This window comes from Cibotium barometz, chromosome 6 (assembly GCF_041138505.1).
Source record: "Cibotium barometz isolate CiBa-2024 chromosome 6, ASM4113850v1, whole genome shotgun sequence".
NCBI classification, from domain to species: Eukaryota; Viridiplantae; Streptophyta; class Polypodiopsida; order Cyatheales; family Cibotiaceae; genus Cibotium; species Cibotium barometz.
In genome coordinates this window covers 12,861,212-12,879,528 of record NC_141051.1, presented here as the reverse complement: position 1 = coordinate 12,879,528, position 18,317 = coordinate 12,861,212, and the positions used below count along the sequence as shown (strand labels likewise).

At 42.2% G+C, this 18,317-nt stretch overlaps 1 protein-coding gene across 4 annotated transcripts in view; it reads left to right on the top strand.

Moving 5' to 3' along the window:
• The window catches only part of LOC147637421 (uncharacterized), a 78,743-nt gene extending 61,153 nt beyond the window's left edge, over window positions 1-17,590 (top strand). Inside the window, exons 2-3 of one of the 4 annotated variants that reach the window (XM_086799223.1) lie at window positions 15,186-15,395; window positions 15,495-17,590. In XM_086799223.1, coding sequence (XP_086655349.1) covers window positions 15,246-15,395; window positions 15,495-17,339 — 1,995 coding nt within the window. In that variant the 5' untranslated portion in view covers window positions 15,186-15,245 and the 3' untranslated portion in view covers window positions 17,340-17,590. Of the gene's footprint in view, window positions 1-15,174; window positions 15,396-15,494 lie in introns of all 4 variants that reach the window. The other 3 variants (XM_086799222.1, XM_086799221.1, XM_086799220.1) reach the window with 3 other exon arrangements.
• The last annotated feature ends 727 nt before the right edge of the window (window positions 17,591-18,317 follow it).

Sequence of the window (18,317 nt, the reverse complement as noted above, 5' to 3'; positions counted from 1 at the left end):
AAATCCATGATGTGTGCATGCTCATTGGTCCTTGTCTCCCTACGAGTACGACCAGCAAGAGGACCCTCTAAATGGCTGTCCTGTAATGTCCTCAAATACCATCTAGGTATATGTCTGACCTGTGGTGCCTGCTGTCCCATATTTGGTTCAGCTTCTGGCTCATTTGGCTGCTGAATTTCTGCACCACCTACATCATTTGCTGGCTGTCCAGTACCCTCATGAGTTGGATCACCAACTGTGGAATGAAACTCCATGGGTAGTAGACCTTCAAACACATCATTTTCAGCCTGATTTGCCTCATAACCAGCCATGGATAATTCTGATTTTTCATCAAAAATCACATCCCGACTGATGAATATCTTCCTGGATAGTGGGTCATATAACCTGTAGCCCTTGCTCTCACGGCTATACCCAACAAAAATGCATTTTGTGGCTTTATCATCAAGCTTCCTCCTCAACTCTTTGGGTATGTGTGCATATGCAAGACACCCAAAGATACGAAAATGCGATACAGAAGGCTTGCGGCCATGCCAAGCCTCAAAAGGAGTAATAGAAACCAATGCCTTTGTGGGACATCGATTTAAAATATGACAAACACACATTACTGCTTCCACCCAAAAGATATGTGGTAGTCTTTTTGCCTTTAGCATACATCTGGCCATCTCCATGAGTGACCGATTTTTCCTTTCTGCAACCCCATTCTGCTGTGGAGTGTAAGGAGTAGTATACTGATGTTTTATACCTCTACTCCCAAGAAAGGAATTCAGCACATGTGACATATATTCCCCCCCTCGGTTAGAACGGAGAGTCTTCACCTTGCATCCTGACTCTGTCTCAGCAAGTGCTACAAAGGCCAAAAATGCATCATATACCTGTGATTTCTGTGTCAAAGGATAGACCCAGCATATACGAGAGAAGTCATCAATAAATGTTGCAAAATAAAAGCAACCACCTAATGACTTTGTCTGCATGGGACCACAAAGATCACTGTGTATAAGTTGCAACTTTGCAGTTGCTCTTAGAGCCTGATCACGTGGGAAGGAAAACCTGTGCATTTTTCCCAAAATACATCCTTCACAAATGTGATCTGGAGGCTTCTCCATGAGAGGTAGATCTGTAAACATATTATGTCGCTGCATAAGCATAAGACTACCAAAATTTACATGCCCCATGCGAGCATGCCATAACTCCGCATCAACCATAGCTGGAGTAAGAGTGAATGCATGATAAGTAGACTGATCCACTGGCTGAAATGCATCCAACTCATAAAGTCCATGACATAATGTACCAGTAAGCATCAAGGTCAAGGCATTTGCTTTGTCTCTGACCATGCATTTATCATCATCAAAGTGGACTTGCATTCCACAATGTGCTAAAGAAGAAATGGACAACAAATTCTTCTTTATCCCTGGTACATATAAGGCATCTGTAAGGCCGAGAATGGAGCCATCAATGGCTGTAAGCTGAATCTCCCCAATGCCACACACTGGATATGAAGCATTGTTGGCACACTAAACAGTTTTGCCAACAGGGGTAGGGCCAACATGACTAAACAAATCCCTGCGAGATGTGATATGCTTTGAGGCACCACTATCAAAATACCAAGTACATGCATGCTCTGTCAAACTGAGTGCCTGTGAAGACCAAGAGGCATCATAGCTGCATGTAAAAAAACAGTAATCCCTGTCCTCAACAAAAGAAGCAGTCTCTGGAGGAGCTTTAGGAGCATCATTAACAGACATCCCAGCTTCCTTTGCCTTCTCTTTGGCAATCCTCTTCCTACATTCCGTGATGTAGTGACCTGGCTTCTTACAGTAATGACATTTTCCTTTCTTCTTGGGCTGTCCATCACCTTTCTTGGTATCCTGTGAAGAACCACCATCACCTGAATTTTGATTTGCACTCTTTGGCTGAGATTTCCCTTTCCCCTTTTGACCTGTAGTAAATGCTTGTTCAGCATTTGTGTTCATATTCATATTCTTCCTCATTTGCTCCTCTTGTAGTAAGAGAGCAACAAGTTCCTGATACTTGAGGGGTTCAACAGCATTCCTCATGCTGAGGTTCAAAGAGGTATGGAAAGCCAAGTAGGATCTTGGCAAAGAGTGCAAGATGGTGGACACAAGCTGTGTCTCAAGAATAATCTCATCCACATTGATGAGTTGCTCTCTCAAATCCTGCAGCTTGTTTAAGTGGCTAGACATATCATCTCCTTCATTCATTTTCTGATTTTCCAGCTCTCTTTTCAAAAATGAGATCCTAGCCTCATTACGAGCAGCATACATCTGCTCCAAAGTCACCCATGCATTCTGTGAAGAGCCAGCTGAACGAATATGAGGTATAATGGACCTCTGAACTGACAATGCAATGAGTGACAAAGCTTGTGCATCCCTGGCATCCCATGTCTTTTGAGCATTTGTTCTCTGAACAGGCAATGGCTGTCCTGGAGCCTGTACCTGTTGTCCTCGTCCACGAGCACCCCCTTGGGGAGGAGTCTCTGGAGCCAATGGACTTGGACGTGGTTCATCACCACTAACAAAATCCCAAAGACCTTTTGCCACAAGCACATTTTTCAGCATAAAACTCCACAAGGAGTAGTTCGTGCCATCCAATTTGTCTTCCTTAGACAAATATGTGAATACATCACTTTGCTGTTGATTTGCCATTATGCTTTACGCACAATGTTGTACCTGTTTACCAAAAAACCCAATAGCAGAAACCCTGATAACAACTGTACTCCACTGAATACAGTTCACCCAAATCTGCCTGCACTCTCAATCCTCTGAATGTGCAGCTCAATGCACCAATGACTGAGTAGAGCAGCAAATGGCGTACACAATGCCAAAATGCCCCAAAAATGCCCAAATTTGCTGCACCCAAACTGTGCAAAAAATCTGTATATTTTCTTGCTAGAAAATCTGCCTGTTGTGCCTGTATATTTTCACAGAGAAAATAAAAATGCCCAAAAATCAAAACTTGTAATGCTTACCAGCTGAGATTTCAACAGGTCTCTGAGTTGACTGAAGTGTGCAGATACGTAGACTGTTGTACAGTCGCCAGGTGCAGTCGCCAGGTACACAACACTTAAAGCTGCACGTTTCTCTGTGCAGGTGACGATTAGCGATGACTGGGGCTGCACGGGACGTCTTGCAGGTGACGCACAGGTACACTGGCTGAATAGCGCTGACTGGGGCTGCAGGCGGCGCTTGCAGGTGGCGCACAGGTACACTTGTTGAATAGCGCTGACTGGGGCTGCAGGCGGCGCTTACAGGTGGCGCATAGGTACACGAGCTGAAGGCGACGTGAAGGCTACGTGTAGTAATTGTAGGCGGCGTACTGTAGTACCCGACTGAAGGCTACCACTTTACAGAAGGCGGCGCACAGCTACAGGCGGCGTTGGCTGAGCTTACTGTACGGGCAGGTACTGTTGTACGGGCAGCAGCAATACAGAGCTTCAATGCTCTGCTGAAGGCGGCGCAGGCTGTGTACGTATGATGTACGGGCAGATGCAGCAACAAGTGTACAGGTAGTGCTGAGCAGAGCTTCAATGCTCTGATACCAATTGAAGACAAACAGAGTTAGGTTAGGGTTTACACAGGTTCAAGCAACAGTGGAAAACAAGGAGGAGGAGTGAACACGACTGCTGTATATCTCAATGATAGAAAAATCAAGTACAAGCCACATGATAGTGACCCCTAAAGGATAAGTGTTCACATGTCCGGCCATAAATGTGCCGGGTGGACCAAAACACTTATAAACTGCATATAAGTGAAACTGAACTAAACTGGGGGAAAAAACCTCCACTAACTGAAGTAAAAAATGCCCCAGTAACCTACTGATGATCACTAGCACTCCTCTGGGTGCATACACAGCATAAAACCCAACATTTGCCACTCGTGGAATTTGCTTATAATAATTTTCATCATTCAGCAATTGGATTAACTCCATTTCAAGCAACATATGGGCATACTCCTCTTGTGTCTACAAACTTTGTTTTACAACACAAAGTGGCATTGGCGGATCAGTTAGTTCAGGAGATGCAAGATGTGCTTGTGCAAGTTCGAGATAAATTGGTCCATGTGCAACAAAAATATCAAAAACAAGTCAACAAGCGTCGTCAACATGCAGATTTTCAAGGAGATTTGGTCTTGTTATATGTGGCACCTCACCGCTACAAAACAGTGAAGTCAGTTTTTCCAAAGTTGCAACCTCGCTTCTATGGGCCTTTCAAGATTCTTAAGAAAAATTCAGTTGTCAGTTTACAAGTTGGAACTTCCACCTTCATGGGGGAAGGCTCATCCGACTTTTCACATTTCTTGGCTAGTCTCAAAGTTCATTGACTAAAATCTCAATGTCAACAGTCAAATACAAAAACCCAAGATCTCAAAATGAGTAGTTGCCAATTGGCAGTAGCTGCCAGCATCGTGCATGGAAAATAAAAAATCCTAAACCACTCGCGAGGTGCTATTATGAGCTCTTGCCATCACTATTTTCATCTAAATTACTATCATGGGAGGAGTCCTCTATCGTCCCCACTCTTGCCACTATCTCCTTTGAAGAATCACTAGTATGACCATTGGTGGCAAGAGTCTCCATAGCTTGGTCGTCACGGCCACCTTATCATATGTATGTGTGCGGAGTAGAAGAAGTGTTATCTGCTGCAATCAAGGGTGCACTAGTGGATACTCGTACAACTGTCCTTGATTGTGCACGAGTGACGCGTCGAAAGTGTCCCTCAGCCTCCCGAAGAAAATTATAGGCTATGATGTTCCTAGATTCATCTAGGTATATATATGTCCTCATTCGTATGTCTCTGGATAAATGATATGTCAACGTGCTCCCCTCGCTCAAGGCTAAGCTCCAGCTTCCTAAGAACTTCAGGATCGACTTCCTTCACCTTTCAGTGCAACATATCCTTTCCACCAACACGGGCAGTGGTGTTCGAGCCTTTAAGTCGCTCCAAGAGACGAAGGTTGGCATTTACATACACTAATCTATCAAGCTGAGATGTGCTCAACTTGTAATAAATTCAAATCGTTAACTAGTTAATATGATATAACCACATATGAAGTCCAAAATTATGATTAAATTTTATTTTTATCTATTTCTTTTCTTGGTATGTATATTGGTATATATACTCCATATGCGCTTAGCTGCTCCACTAGTACACTCCTGAGAGAGAACTCGAAGAGCCAATGCCTACAAAGTTTAGACGTCCATTTATTTTCCATCATGATACAACGAACCTCCTCTGCTCCAGTCTCATGGGTGGCCACATCTTACATGAACTGATCTCGATGAGGATAGAGTTTTCTTCAATCTTACAAGATGGCATTGCTAGTTAGTTATTGCTAGAATATGACATGGCTTAAAGATAAGAGAAGCATGCGTTATTGCAAGAATGTGACATACTTACTTTGCTTGCTCTCCCAAGAGAGATTCTATCCACATAGGATGTTCAACCACTCACAAGAATGCGGTTGGACAATGTTGTTGATCCTTGCAACATGTAAGAAACCATGTGAATTGATTTATGAAACTAATTCCATCACTCGGTTCAATTTCGATGTAGATCATCCACCCTGCAAATTCTAGCCCAATATAGATTCTATCTATTTGAAATGCGAATAAGATGTGATAATGCGGCATGCCACTTGCAAGTAATACTAATTGTTAAAAAATTGCATACCTCTCATTTGAAAGGCATCTACAATTTATCATACTTTTCTTGAGCCTATGCATATAGTGGTAGAGTAAGCTCGTTATACTTCCTTCATGGTCAAACAATCTCAAAATGAAGTACAATGGTGTAATGGCTGTCTTTATAGATGCTGCTTCCTCCCAAAAATTACTATCTAAGATGTAGGTAGTAATAATGCGGGTCTCCACTTTGCGGCTTCCTCTCTAAGCCTCCCACTCTTCACTACAAACAAGCCACCTAAGTGCATCCTTTTTTTGCGTCATCCTAATTATATCATCAAGAAATTAAATCTCAAGTAAGTATTAAGATTGCAAAACGAGAATTGAAATAGGAAAGAACTCTCCAAAAAAGCTAGCCACTTGTAGCTTACTTTTGAAGAATGAGGAAAAGATAGCTAAATCTCGTCCTTGAAGGCTTTATAAGATCATACTTGCATATATCTCTAAAGAGAGCTAGTGCTTGAGTCTTTCTTGTAATGAAGCTAATGATTTGTGTAGCCTTATCAAGTGTAGAGTGCACCACTTTAGCTTTGCAATGTCTTCCATCATCAAATCCAAAGAATGGGATGTACATGGAGTCTAGACAATGGTATGATAATTCCTCTCCACAAAATTCACCCATCTTGGCACAATTGGAGTCATTGTTTGTGATAACTTGGACCACATTTTGTGGCCCAATCTTCTCAATGGCCTGTCCAATGTGGCCATAAATCCACTCCCCAATTATACTCAAGCCAGGAGTAGATGCATCAACGACATGCAACAATGTGGTGTCAGCACAAGATAATACCAAAATATTTATCATGTGACGGCGTCGCTGACCATAGAAAAACCATGCATTGGAGAAAGAGGAAAGATCATAAATTTACAAAGTTCAAATCTATATGAAAGATTTTCATAAAACATTGACATGAAGCATAGTTGTGGAGAGTCGAGACTTGGTAGTTTGTGACTCACCGTGTCACTCTATCCATCTGATACTATGCTGCAACCATAACGTTGCCAACAAGCTCTCAATCTGCCTCACTTGATCTGTCAAGTGAGTAGTCCTCAAAGACTTGGCGTTCATTGAATGTAGGCCTGTAGCTCCCCCTGCGACGACAGTTGCCACAAGTGTATAATAAAACTTGTGGTATGCTGAGCATCGAGCTATGTAAAAGGCAAGGTTGCATTGATAAAAGAAACGATACTCAGCAATTTGGGCCTCTTGCTTCAACGTTGGAGCATAGCTAGTATCGAGCGTCATTTCTCATCTTGGAGGCTCTCTTTCCCTTTTCCTTGTGGTTGCCTTAGAGTGCACTTGTAACTTCCGAGGTTTCGCAAAACACTTGACCATTAATGCAATTAAACACCTAATCCATGTCCACAGCCTTAACACATATCCATTGTCACTTTGCATAAAACATAAAAGCTGGACAAAACAACTACAAATGCTGAAAATGGAGCTTGCACAGCTGACACCACATAGAGGCCGGAATGGGCCAACCCCCCCCTTGGAGTATTTTGTTACCCAAGGAGAATAATATCATGTACAAGCTTTGAGGGCCTTACTCTCCCCACGAGAGATGTTGGATTATCCATATACAAATGCCTCAACACAGCCCAACACGAGGCAACTATAAAATTCAGCCGGCACATAATGCCGAGCCAACAATATAAACCATATACCTCCGTGTGGGTAGTGATTCTTCCCCAAAACCACAGGTCTTCATGCAATAGAGTTGGTATAGCAAGTTTAACTCTCCATTCAGCCGGTACAACAAGTATAATTGTTGATACACCGGGGACAATGGTTGGTACAGTAAGTACAAGGGCTAGTACAGCAGGTATAGTGGTTGGTACAGCAAGTACAAGGATTGGTACAAGCGCAGTGGTTAGTACACCAAGTACAAGGGCTAGTACAATAGGTACAGTGGTTGGTACAATAGGTATAGTGGCTGGTACAACAAGTACAGTGGCTAGAAATCATAATAAAATGATTAAATACCCTTGCCTTCAGTATTTCTTCGCGATGGAAGCCTCCAAAAGAGTCCCCAATAGCCGGTATTCTTCATGGGCAGCTTTCAAGAGAGAGAAATCATAATAAAATGATTAAATACCCTTGCCTTCAGTATTTCTTCGCGATGGAAGCCTCCAAAAGAGTCCCCAATAGCCGGTATTCTTCATGGGCAGCTTTCAAGAGAGAGAGAGAAAGAGAGTAGCCATCATTAGGGCAGCCTGTAACGGTGGTAGAGGCTAGCAAGAGAGCCTCCATTAATGAAGAGAGAGGTCTCCGATTTATAGATTTGGGGATCCCATGAGTTATGATAAGTGGAGAGCCTGAAGTGACAAGTGTGAGGCTACTTGTCTCATTTTGATCCACTTTCTAACAAGTGTTAGGCCAATCGTCTCACTTTGGTCCACTTTCTTGCCACATATCCCAATCCAAGAGATGGGTCCTTTTATAAACTTTAACTCTAAAAATATCCCAACTAGCTGACATTCTGTCATAGGCACTTTGCCAACCCTTGGTATTTGCTCTGATGCAAACAGAATTTCCATCGGAGTCGGGCAAAAAACAGCAACTCTCTTAAATTTTAGGAGTGTGGTCCTTTGTATTCCAAGATAATCCCTCATTTCCAAAGCTTGTACTTTCTAAATATTTAGACGTCCTGGAGTTCACCAGACCCCTTTTATACTGGGAAATGTCTAGGGTGGTGACATCCTCCCTAGCTTCTTAAAAGTTGTCCGCAAAGTTAAGCCATATATCGAAGATATAATCATGTCTCATCAAGTGGGCGAGACCATATAGTCTCAAAAATCCAATATAGCTGAAAGAATTCACGTCCCAAATAAATGGGCGAGACTAAATAAGTCTCCATAATACCAATATCAAAATCATGTCCCAAAATAAATAGGTGAGACAAAATAGTCCCATAAGTCTAGATCATAATCATGTGTCTCTGTCCATACTCCAAGTCGAATCCAATTCCAAGGAGCAGTTACTCGTTTCCCAATCCCCAGTGTCACGTCAAACGCATGCTACTCTCCACTGGCTTCCATGCTTACACATGCAAAGACCATGCCGAGAAATAGAAGACCTGTGGATGCCGATGTAGAATGTCCACAGGATCTAAGCGCAGACATCAAGTCCCCAGGAAACTAGATTCCAGTCTATTGACACTTGGCATAGACATAGTTCCCTGCCAACGAGGTGTTAGTCCACATGACCCTTGGTGTAGACATAAGTCCCCTGCCAACCAAGCATCATATCCACTCTACCATTTGCACTCCGTGTTGGTACTCAGGCCACACGCCTTGGAGGAGAGGTGGACTCAAGTATGAAACATAAGATGAGAATCACTCACAGTCATAGATATCTTGGTGCTCCATAAACATTTCTGCTACACATAGTTTATAGGCATTTTGGCCACTAATAGTTTTATAGGCATTTCAACCGCCAATAGAAATACTCGATCCATGAGATAACCATGAATTCCGTAAGTCCAATGCATCCCAAATAAAGGGAGTAAAAACCATAATCCATCCCATAAAGAAATCATAAACAACTTTTCCCTGAAACCATCTCAAGGCAAATAATAACACCTTTTTCCTTGCATGGCTATACAAGGGTTAGTGAACATCAAAAACACTTCACAGTAAATAGCAAAAGCACCAACTTCGCAAACTTAAAGTATACTTAGCTTTTGTTTGCTAGGTTCGTCATGAAGCCAAAAGAAATACCTCCTCACCATATCCTTAAGATATATCTCCATATAGCTTGCCTGTAAGCTTGATAATATAATCCACAATATCCATATGGAAAGAGTGCTAAACACGTGCACTTAAAGCGAACTCCATACTTACAAGATAAAATTTTGTGAATTCATAAATCCTTAGATCAACAAGTTGTCTATTGCTCATGCTCTTGCTTCATAGGCTATGAAGCGGCTCTACACCCACTATTGGGCATTGATGACGTTAGTGGAGATGTCGTAGTATCCAATCCATACTATGCATGATGGAGTTGATGGTTTCTTGTCTTGTGGATGACTACCATGAGATTATAAATTGCACATTCTTATAAGGTGAATTTGGGCATGTTCCTGGATTCATCTAGGTATATCTTTATGTTGTATTAGCGGAATACAAATTTCACATTGTGAAGTTTTCGTCCAAGTTGCAGCCAGTTGATATTGTGTTAATTCTTTCTATCTTTAGTGGTGCATATGTCCTATTAACTACCTTTTTTTTGTAATAATTCTTTCTATTTGTTATGATCCTTAGTGCTAGGCTTCATTATGGCTGAGTCTACCCTGTATCTGTGGAGCTCTTACAGAAACTCAATACACAGGCCTTTGTATGAATTTATGCTCTTATGTGTGTGTGTGGGGTGTGTGTGTAGGGTGTGTGTGTATGGGAGCATATATTGATACCAAGTTCTACACCCACCATTGGGCACTCATGACGTTAGTGGGGATGTCGTAGTATCCAATCCCTACTATGCATGATGGAGTTGATGATTTATTGTCTTGTGGATGACTACCATGAGGTTATAAATTGCACATTCTTATAAGGTGAAATTGGGCATGGTAGTGGATTCATCTAGGTATATCTTTATGTTGTATTAGCGGACATGAAATTTCACATTGTGAAGTTTTCGTCCAAGTTGCAGCCAGTTGATATCGTGTTAATTTTTTCTATCTTTGGTAGTGCATATACCCTATCAACTACCTTTCTGTTGTAATAATTCTTTCTATTTGTTATGATCCTTAGTGCTAGGCTTCATTATGACCGAGTCTACCCTGTATCTCCGGAGCGCTGACAAAAACTCAGTACAAAGACCTTTGTATGAATTTATGCTCTTATGTGATACCAAGTTCTACACCCACTATTGGGCACTGATGACGTTAGTAGAGATGTCGTAGTATCCAGTCCATACTATCCATGATGGAGTTGATGGTTTATTGTCTTGTGGATGACTACCATGAGGTTATAAATTGCACATTCTTATAAGGTGAATTTGGGCATGTTCTTGGATTCATCTAGGTATATATCTTTATGCTGTATTAGCGGACATGAAAAATTCACATTGTGAAGTTTTCGTATAAGTTGCAACCAGTTGATATTGTGCTAATTCTTTCTATCTTTAGAGGTGCATATGCCCTATCAACTACCTTTTTGTTGTAATAATTCCTTCTATTTGTTATGATCCTTAGTGCTAGGCTTCATTATGGCTGAGTGTGCTCTGTATCAAAGCTCTGACAGAAACTCAGTACACAGACCTTTGTATGAATTTATGCTCTTATGTGTGTGTGAGGGGGGGGAGGGAGGGGGTGTGTGTATATGGGAGAGCATATATTGATACCAAGTTCTACAGCCACTGTTGGGCACTGATGACGTTAGTGGGGATGTCGTAGTATGGAGTCCATACTATGCATGATGGAGTTGATGGTTTATTGTCTTGTGGATGACTACCATGAGGTTATAAATTGCACATTCTTATAAGGTGAATTTGGGCATGTTCTTGGATTCATCTAGGTATATATCTTTATGCTGTATTAGTGGACATGCAAATTTCACATTGTGAAGTTTTCGTCCAAGTTGGAGCCAGGTGATATTGTGCTAATTCTTTCCATCTTTAGTGGTGCACATGCTCTATCAACTACCTTTTTGTTGTAATAATTCTTTCTATTTGTTATGATCCTTAGTGCTAGGCTTCATTATGGCTGAGTCTGCCCTGTATCTCCGAAGCTCTTACAGAAACTTCGTACACAGACCTTTGTATGAATTTATGCTCTTATGTGTGTGTGTGTGTGTGTGTGTGTGTGTGTGTGTGTGTGTGGGAGCATATATTGATACTAAGTTCTACACCCACTATTGGGCACTGATGATGTGAGTGGGGATGTCGTGGTATCTAGTCCATACTATGCATGATGGAGTTGATGATTTATTGTCTTGTGGATGACTACCATGAGGTTGTAAATTGCACATTCTTATAAGGTGAATTTGGGCATGTTTCTGGATTTATCTAGATATATATATTGCTTAACAACAATGATGGTAAGTATAGTCCCCACTTGAGATCTTTTCTCTTCCTTATTGATAGAAGGAAGCCTCTGCTTCCAAGAAAGCCTATGCTCTGATACCAATGTAACTTCCGGGGTTTTGCAAAACACTTGACTATTAATGCAATCAAACACTTAATCCATGTCCACAACCTTAACACATATCCCTCGTCACTTTACATAAAACATAAAAAGCTGGACAAAACATCTACAAATGCTGAAAATGGAGCTTGCACAACTGACAATGCATAGAGGCAATGCATAGAGGCCGGAATGGGCCGGTCCCCCCCTTGGAGTATTTTATTACCCAAGGAGAATAATATCATGTACAAGCTTTGAGGGCCTTACTCTCCCCATGGGAGATGCCGGATTATCCATATACAAATGCCATAACACAGCCCAATACAAGGCAACTATAAAATTCAGCCGACACATAGTTGTAGAAATGCCAAGCCAACAATATAAACCATATACCTCCGTGTGGGTACTGATTCTTTCCCAAAACCACTGGTCTTCATGCAATAGAGTTGGTATAGCAAGTACAACTCTCCATTCAGCTGGTACAACAAGTACAATGGTTGGTATAGTAGGTACAATGGTTGGTACAGCAAGTGCAAGGGCTATTACAACAGGTACAGTGGTTGGTACAGTTGGTACAATGGTTGGTACAACAAGTACAAGGGTTGGTACAACAAATATAGTGGTTGGTATATCAGGTACAAGGGCTGGTACAAACAAGTACAATGGCTAGAAATCATAATAAAATGATTAAATACCCTTGCCTTCAATATTTCTTCGCGATGGAAGCCTCCGAAACAGTCCCCAACAACCGGTATTCTTCATGGGCAGCCTTCAAGAGAGAGAGAAAGAGAGTAGCCATCATTAGGGCAGTATGTAACGGTGGTAGAGGCTAGTGTGCAGCCAAAGAGCCTTCATTAATGAAGAGAGGTCTCCAATTTATAGATTTGGGGCTCCCATGAGTGAAAATGGAAAGAGAAGGCTCTCGGTCTTCTTGATGTCTTCTTTTGCTTGGCTTCTTCCACCTTTGCATTGATGGCCTCCAGAGGCAAAGGCAAATGGAGAAGTGCTCGTATTTCCATAAACTTTGATGGTGAACCGCTGTAGGCAAGAAAGACACCTTCCGGAACAAGAGTGCACTCATGTGTTCCTTGTGACTTTTCCCATGTGTAATGTGCCATCACACGGATTGCGGCTCCTCGTTGAACTTCTCTACAAAACGTGCATAACCACACATTTTGTGTTGGATGTCCCATACTTGTGAATGAGCACTGAATCCCCCCAAATGTCACGCGTATTAGGGGGTTTGCAAGGAGCCATGATGGGGAAGGGTTGGGACTTGCAATTGAAGGCTAAAAATTTAAGGAGAAATCTGAAATTTCTGAAATTGAGCATGAAAATGCCCAAATTAATGAGAGATTGGGAGAGATAATGTGATTAGAGACTAGTGGGTATGAAATTCATGATTTTGGAAGTAGATTTTTTGGTCAACTTGGTCAAGAAAAGGAGAGAAAGAGAGGAGGAAAGAAACAAGTTGGAAAGAAAGAGGAGAAAAGGGGAGGAGGTGAGAAGAAAAGGAGAGAAAGTTGAAGGGCAAGAAAAGGAGAGAAAGAGGAGGGGTGGACTATGGAGGAGAAGAGAGAAAGAGAAGAAGGGAAAAGGAAGAGGAGACGTGGAGGAGAAGCAGCGAAGGAGCAGTGGGCTACAGCCGGGAAGCGCGCTGTGGGCATTGGGATGCGTGGACAAGCGCACGGGTAGCAAATAGGGACGCAACCGACGGCAAAAACGCGTGCGCTGTGGGCATTGGGATGCGTGGACAAGCACACGGGTAGCAAATAGGGGCGCAACCGACGGCAAAAACGCGTGCGCTGTGGGCATTGGGATGCGTGGACAAGCGCATGGGTAGCAAATAGGGGCGAAACCGACGGCAAAAATTGCATTTGCAAAAAAAAAAAACCCTTCGTCCGTTTTTTTGACGTGACTTTACATTTGGGCAAAACACCATTTTGATGGACACGTTTCATTTTGTTTCGCAACGTTTTGTGGTATTTTGATACTGCGAAACACATTTTTATGTTACTATGATCTGAGTAGAAGGCTTGCTCATTTGAATTTCCAAAGAATGAACCTCCTCCAATATTCAGCTCCTTATGAATGAGAGGAGCAATCAATTTCTCAAAATCTGGAAAGTTCTCTCAAACTCCAATGGAGATCTAAAATTGGCTGTATTCTTTGCCAAGACCATTCAAGGTCACAGACACCATATCATCATTATATATCGGTGATTCAATAGAAGCAAGGGCATTTGCAAGTCCTTTAACCTTCATTGAGTAATCATTTTTACTTGGCTTTCCTCTGGTCACATTATGCAGCTCCTGCTTTAGCTGCATCTTCCGAGCTTAGGTGTTTGTCTGTACATCTTCACCAAGGTGTCCCAAGCCTCCTTAGGCGTTTGTGCATCCTGTACAATGTATATGCACAATCATAGAATTTGTGACACTGATAGACAACCAATACAACACCTTTTTGGCTTTTTCATGCCATGCTTTATATTCCTGCACTTGTTGAGGGGTCAAATTTTCTTCAGCAATCTCCGGCTCCTTTTCATCACTCGTGATAAACTCCCAATATCATTTTTCCATAAGAAAATTGATTGCTTGCCTTGTTCTTGCCTCTTGTAATTATAGTCTAATTTGTTATCGTATCATCAAATATATATTGTTTTTTTTTTTGGGTTTTGTTTTGTTTGTTTGTTTGTTTTTGTTTTTGTTTTTTTTGTTAATGTCTTAATTAAAAGTCTTCGTTTGGTATTATCTTTTGATTTCCTCTCCTTCGTAGCTAGGTTTGTTAGTTTATTTATCTTTCAAATGCTTTGTTTTTGTCTTTGTCCTTCTTCACTATTATTCCTTTCTCAAATCTCTCAATTCGTAAGTTCAGATTTTTTTGACCATATGAAGGTATATATATATTTTCATATCATAATTATTACATAACAGACCACCCTAGCATACCTAAAACTGTTACTTTTCTTTTTTAGGTTCCTACATTGTTATTGTGAGTAGACTCTCATGAAGTTAAAATTGCATTTCCTTTCTTGTCAAGCAAGTTTGGGAAATAATTTGAACTGTCCATTGGTATATATATTGCAATTGTGAGGCTTGAAGTGTTTATGCTGTTTTATCGCAACAATATACATACCAATAGATCATATGTGCGCCTCTTACTTCACAGTTTGCTAAGGGTTGCCATAGCAGTCTTCTTTCTTGGTCTATTATGCAAACCAAAACAAGATTTTCTTTCCCGTCTCCCTGAGCCTGTTGGAGTCCCAAAAGAAGTATGAGGTGGTTTCGTGTGCACTATGGAAGCATTGATAACATTGTAAATGACAAAGGCTTTTTACATATTCTGCTAGTGTCAGGGTAGGTGGTCAGGTGTGCGCTATTTTTACCGTACGCAGGAACTGCAAAGTAGGGAGAAAAAGGAATGTCAGACCCAGAAGGTATCAGAAAGTCAGGAGACAACAAGGTGCTTACGTTTGGGGAAATAGACACCAGCCTCCCTTTTGCATCAGTCAGGGCAGCTGTGAGCTTATTTGGAGAGAGAGTTGACTTACAAAAGCCAAAATTCCAAGAGGTATGTTTCGTTAGCATCATGCTTACGATGGCCCTTTTTCCTTTGTGAAGCTGTTTTCGTCCCTGAATAGACTTTTAACACATTGATTTGTTGGGACAGAAGCGGGTTCCAAAGGATGTTGACTTACTGCAATCACGGCAGGAGTTGGTAGAAGTTCGAGAACAAGTAGTGAATGCAGAGAAACTGAAAGAAAAAGCCTTGTATGAGCTAGCAGAAGCAAGGAAATTGCTAAAACACACGACTGAGAAAGCAAAGGAGACAAATGACTCTGATGGATGTATGAGAGAGAGCCCTGCAGCTGATGCTGAGAATGAGGATAAGTTGGAACAAGGTCTTGCTCAGGTAGAGGAGAAGCATGTCGTGTGGGAGACGCAATCGAGAGTTCCAAACGAGGAGTGTACGACTGCACTTACAGACTTGGAAAGTGCCAAACAAAAGCTAGCAGATTTGAAGACACAGCTTCTTGCTTCTGTGAAGGAAAGAGATGCTACTTTGAAGCAGACTGAGGAGGCTTTGGCTGCTGTGGAGGCCAACACGCAGAGAGCTGAAGACCTTACCAAGGAGCTCGCAGGGATTAACGAGTCATTGGTATTATTAAAGCTTGCTTGCATAGAAGCAAACAGGGATAAGGTTGCCCTTTTGGAAGCAAAACAGGCTGATAAGACATTGACAGGTGGCACGGGTGAGGACTTGGAACTGGCAAATGAGGAGCTGAGAAAGGCGGAGCTAGAACACAAGCTTGCAGCAGCCATGAAGGAATTGGGAAAGCTCCAAGCAGAAATGGCAAGTGCAAAGGAGGGTGAAGTTAAAGCAACCAGTGTCACAAAAGAGGCTATGGCAACATTGGAAGCAGTAAGATTAGAGCTCGAAAGGACAAGAATGTCTGAGGAAAGTGCTGCTTCTTCTCTCCAATCACTCTCTGCAGAACTGGAAGAAGCCAACGTGACCCTCAAAAAAGAGCTTGATAATGCAGCCACCCTTGCTGCCGTGTTGGAATCACTGCAAACTGAATCAGAGATGATGAATACTGAATTGAAAAGTGTGAAAGAGAGAGAAGCCAATGCCACAGCAGCAGCCTCTGTACTGATTGGTGAGCTTGCAAGAATCAGAGACGAGCTACCAGCTGCAGTAGCAGCAGAGGCTAGAGCAGTTCAGTCCATATCAGGTCTGTCCCAGGCCTTAGAACAAGTCAAAGCAGAAGCTGCAGAAGCGAAGTCAGAAGCTGAAGCTCTACATAACGAGGCTGTTAGAGCCAAGAATGATGCAGATCAAGCTAAAGCTGCTAGGGAGAATGCAGAAAGTATGCTGCAGAGTGCTTTGCAGGAAGCCGATGCAGCTAAGGCAGCAGAAGCTGCAGCGGTCGATCGTGTTAAGTCCTTGTCTATGAAGGCTTATGCTTCAAGGGCTTCAGAGGTTGAACCGGGTGCTGGAATCACGATCTCCCAGGATGAGTACGACTCTTTGAAGCGGAAGGTACAAGAGGCAGCGGAACTTGCCAATATGAGGGTGGCTGCTGCTATGGCGCAAGCTGACGCTGTTAGAGCAAGTGAGCAAGAGATATTGCGAAAGGTATCAATGGCATCCGAAGACATGGAGAACATCAAAACTGCAATAAAACAAGCATTGCACAGGGCAGAGATGGCCGAGGCGGCCAAATCAGCAGTGGAGAGTGAACTAAAGAGATTGAGAGAGAGAGAACAAAAGCGGAGGGAGAAAGAGATGGCCATGGCTTCTCAGCAGTATCACACGAGAAATGGAGATGAGGGTGGACAATCCTTGTTTCTCACGAGATCACCTCTGTCAGAGTCTCTGGGGAATGCCATGAATATGAACTCAGAAGAAGGCGGCAAGTCTATGGATAGAACCAGCACACAGAAGAAGAAGCCTTTTTTCAATGCACTTGGATCTTATCTATCAAAGAGGAAGAGTTTTTCCAGCAAATAAAGCCCATGGACACATGTTCATAGTACTTTTCAGAGCTTAAACTTACAGGAGTTTGGGTTGGAGAAGCTTACATAGTGTATTGTACGCTCCTGATGGTTATTTGCACCAATGATGACTTGTTTACTCTTTTGGTCTTTTGGCTTGCATTGATATGAACTGTAGTAGTGCTCTATACTGTAAATAAAGCACAAGACTCGTGCGTTTTCTTTACATCCTTTTTTTGTGTGTGGAATATATATTATTTAGTCTCAGTGCATCCAGTGGGTATAGAACCCAGGTTCTTACCCTGGCAGGCGACAACCTTCATTATCTGGCTACTCGCCTGTGGATGCATTTGGTTTACATCTTTTACATGCATGGCAACCTATTGTTGTGCTGTAGTTTTTATTATATTTGACGTTGCAGGGGACTACTTTATGAAGATTCAAGACACTGATTTATGGAAGGATGGTGTATAGTGTAACCCCAATTATGTTTGGTCCTGATTGTGAACAAAGCATTCTTTCATTTGCTCAAATGACCCAGTAGCAATTCATTCTGGTTCTTTGTGACAAACTTGAAAACATGTTTTGCACTTGGTGCAACTGTCGCTGATATTGCATCAGAGGTGATAAAAATTGCTGCTGAGTTGGTTTACTATGAAACTTAGATGACGGAATTGACAGGCAGCGGATATTGTCGCCAGAAAGACAGGGTTTTTGAATGATTTGTTTGATAGAAAGGAAAGCCAAGGTCTCTGTGTAGACCAACACGAGAGAGTATCTTTGTGTAGACTCTGATCGATACACTCTCTCTCCATGACGTACAGAGGGTTAGCATGCAATTGCAATTCTCTCTCTCACACACAGGTGCGCGCGCGCACGGACAGCATGCACACTCAGTTGCTTGCAGTTCGAATCTCTCTTTCTGACAAGCATTGCGTGCAACTGTTTTGAAGCTTCCGTCAACAACCAGAAGGAGAGGCGTCCCACTGTATAA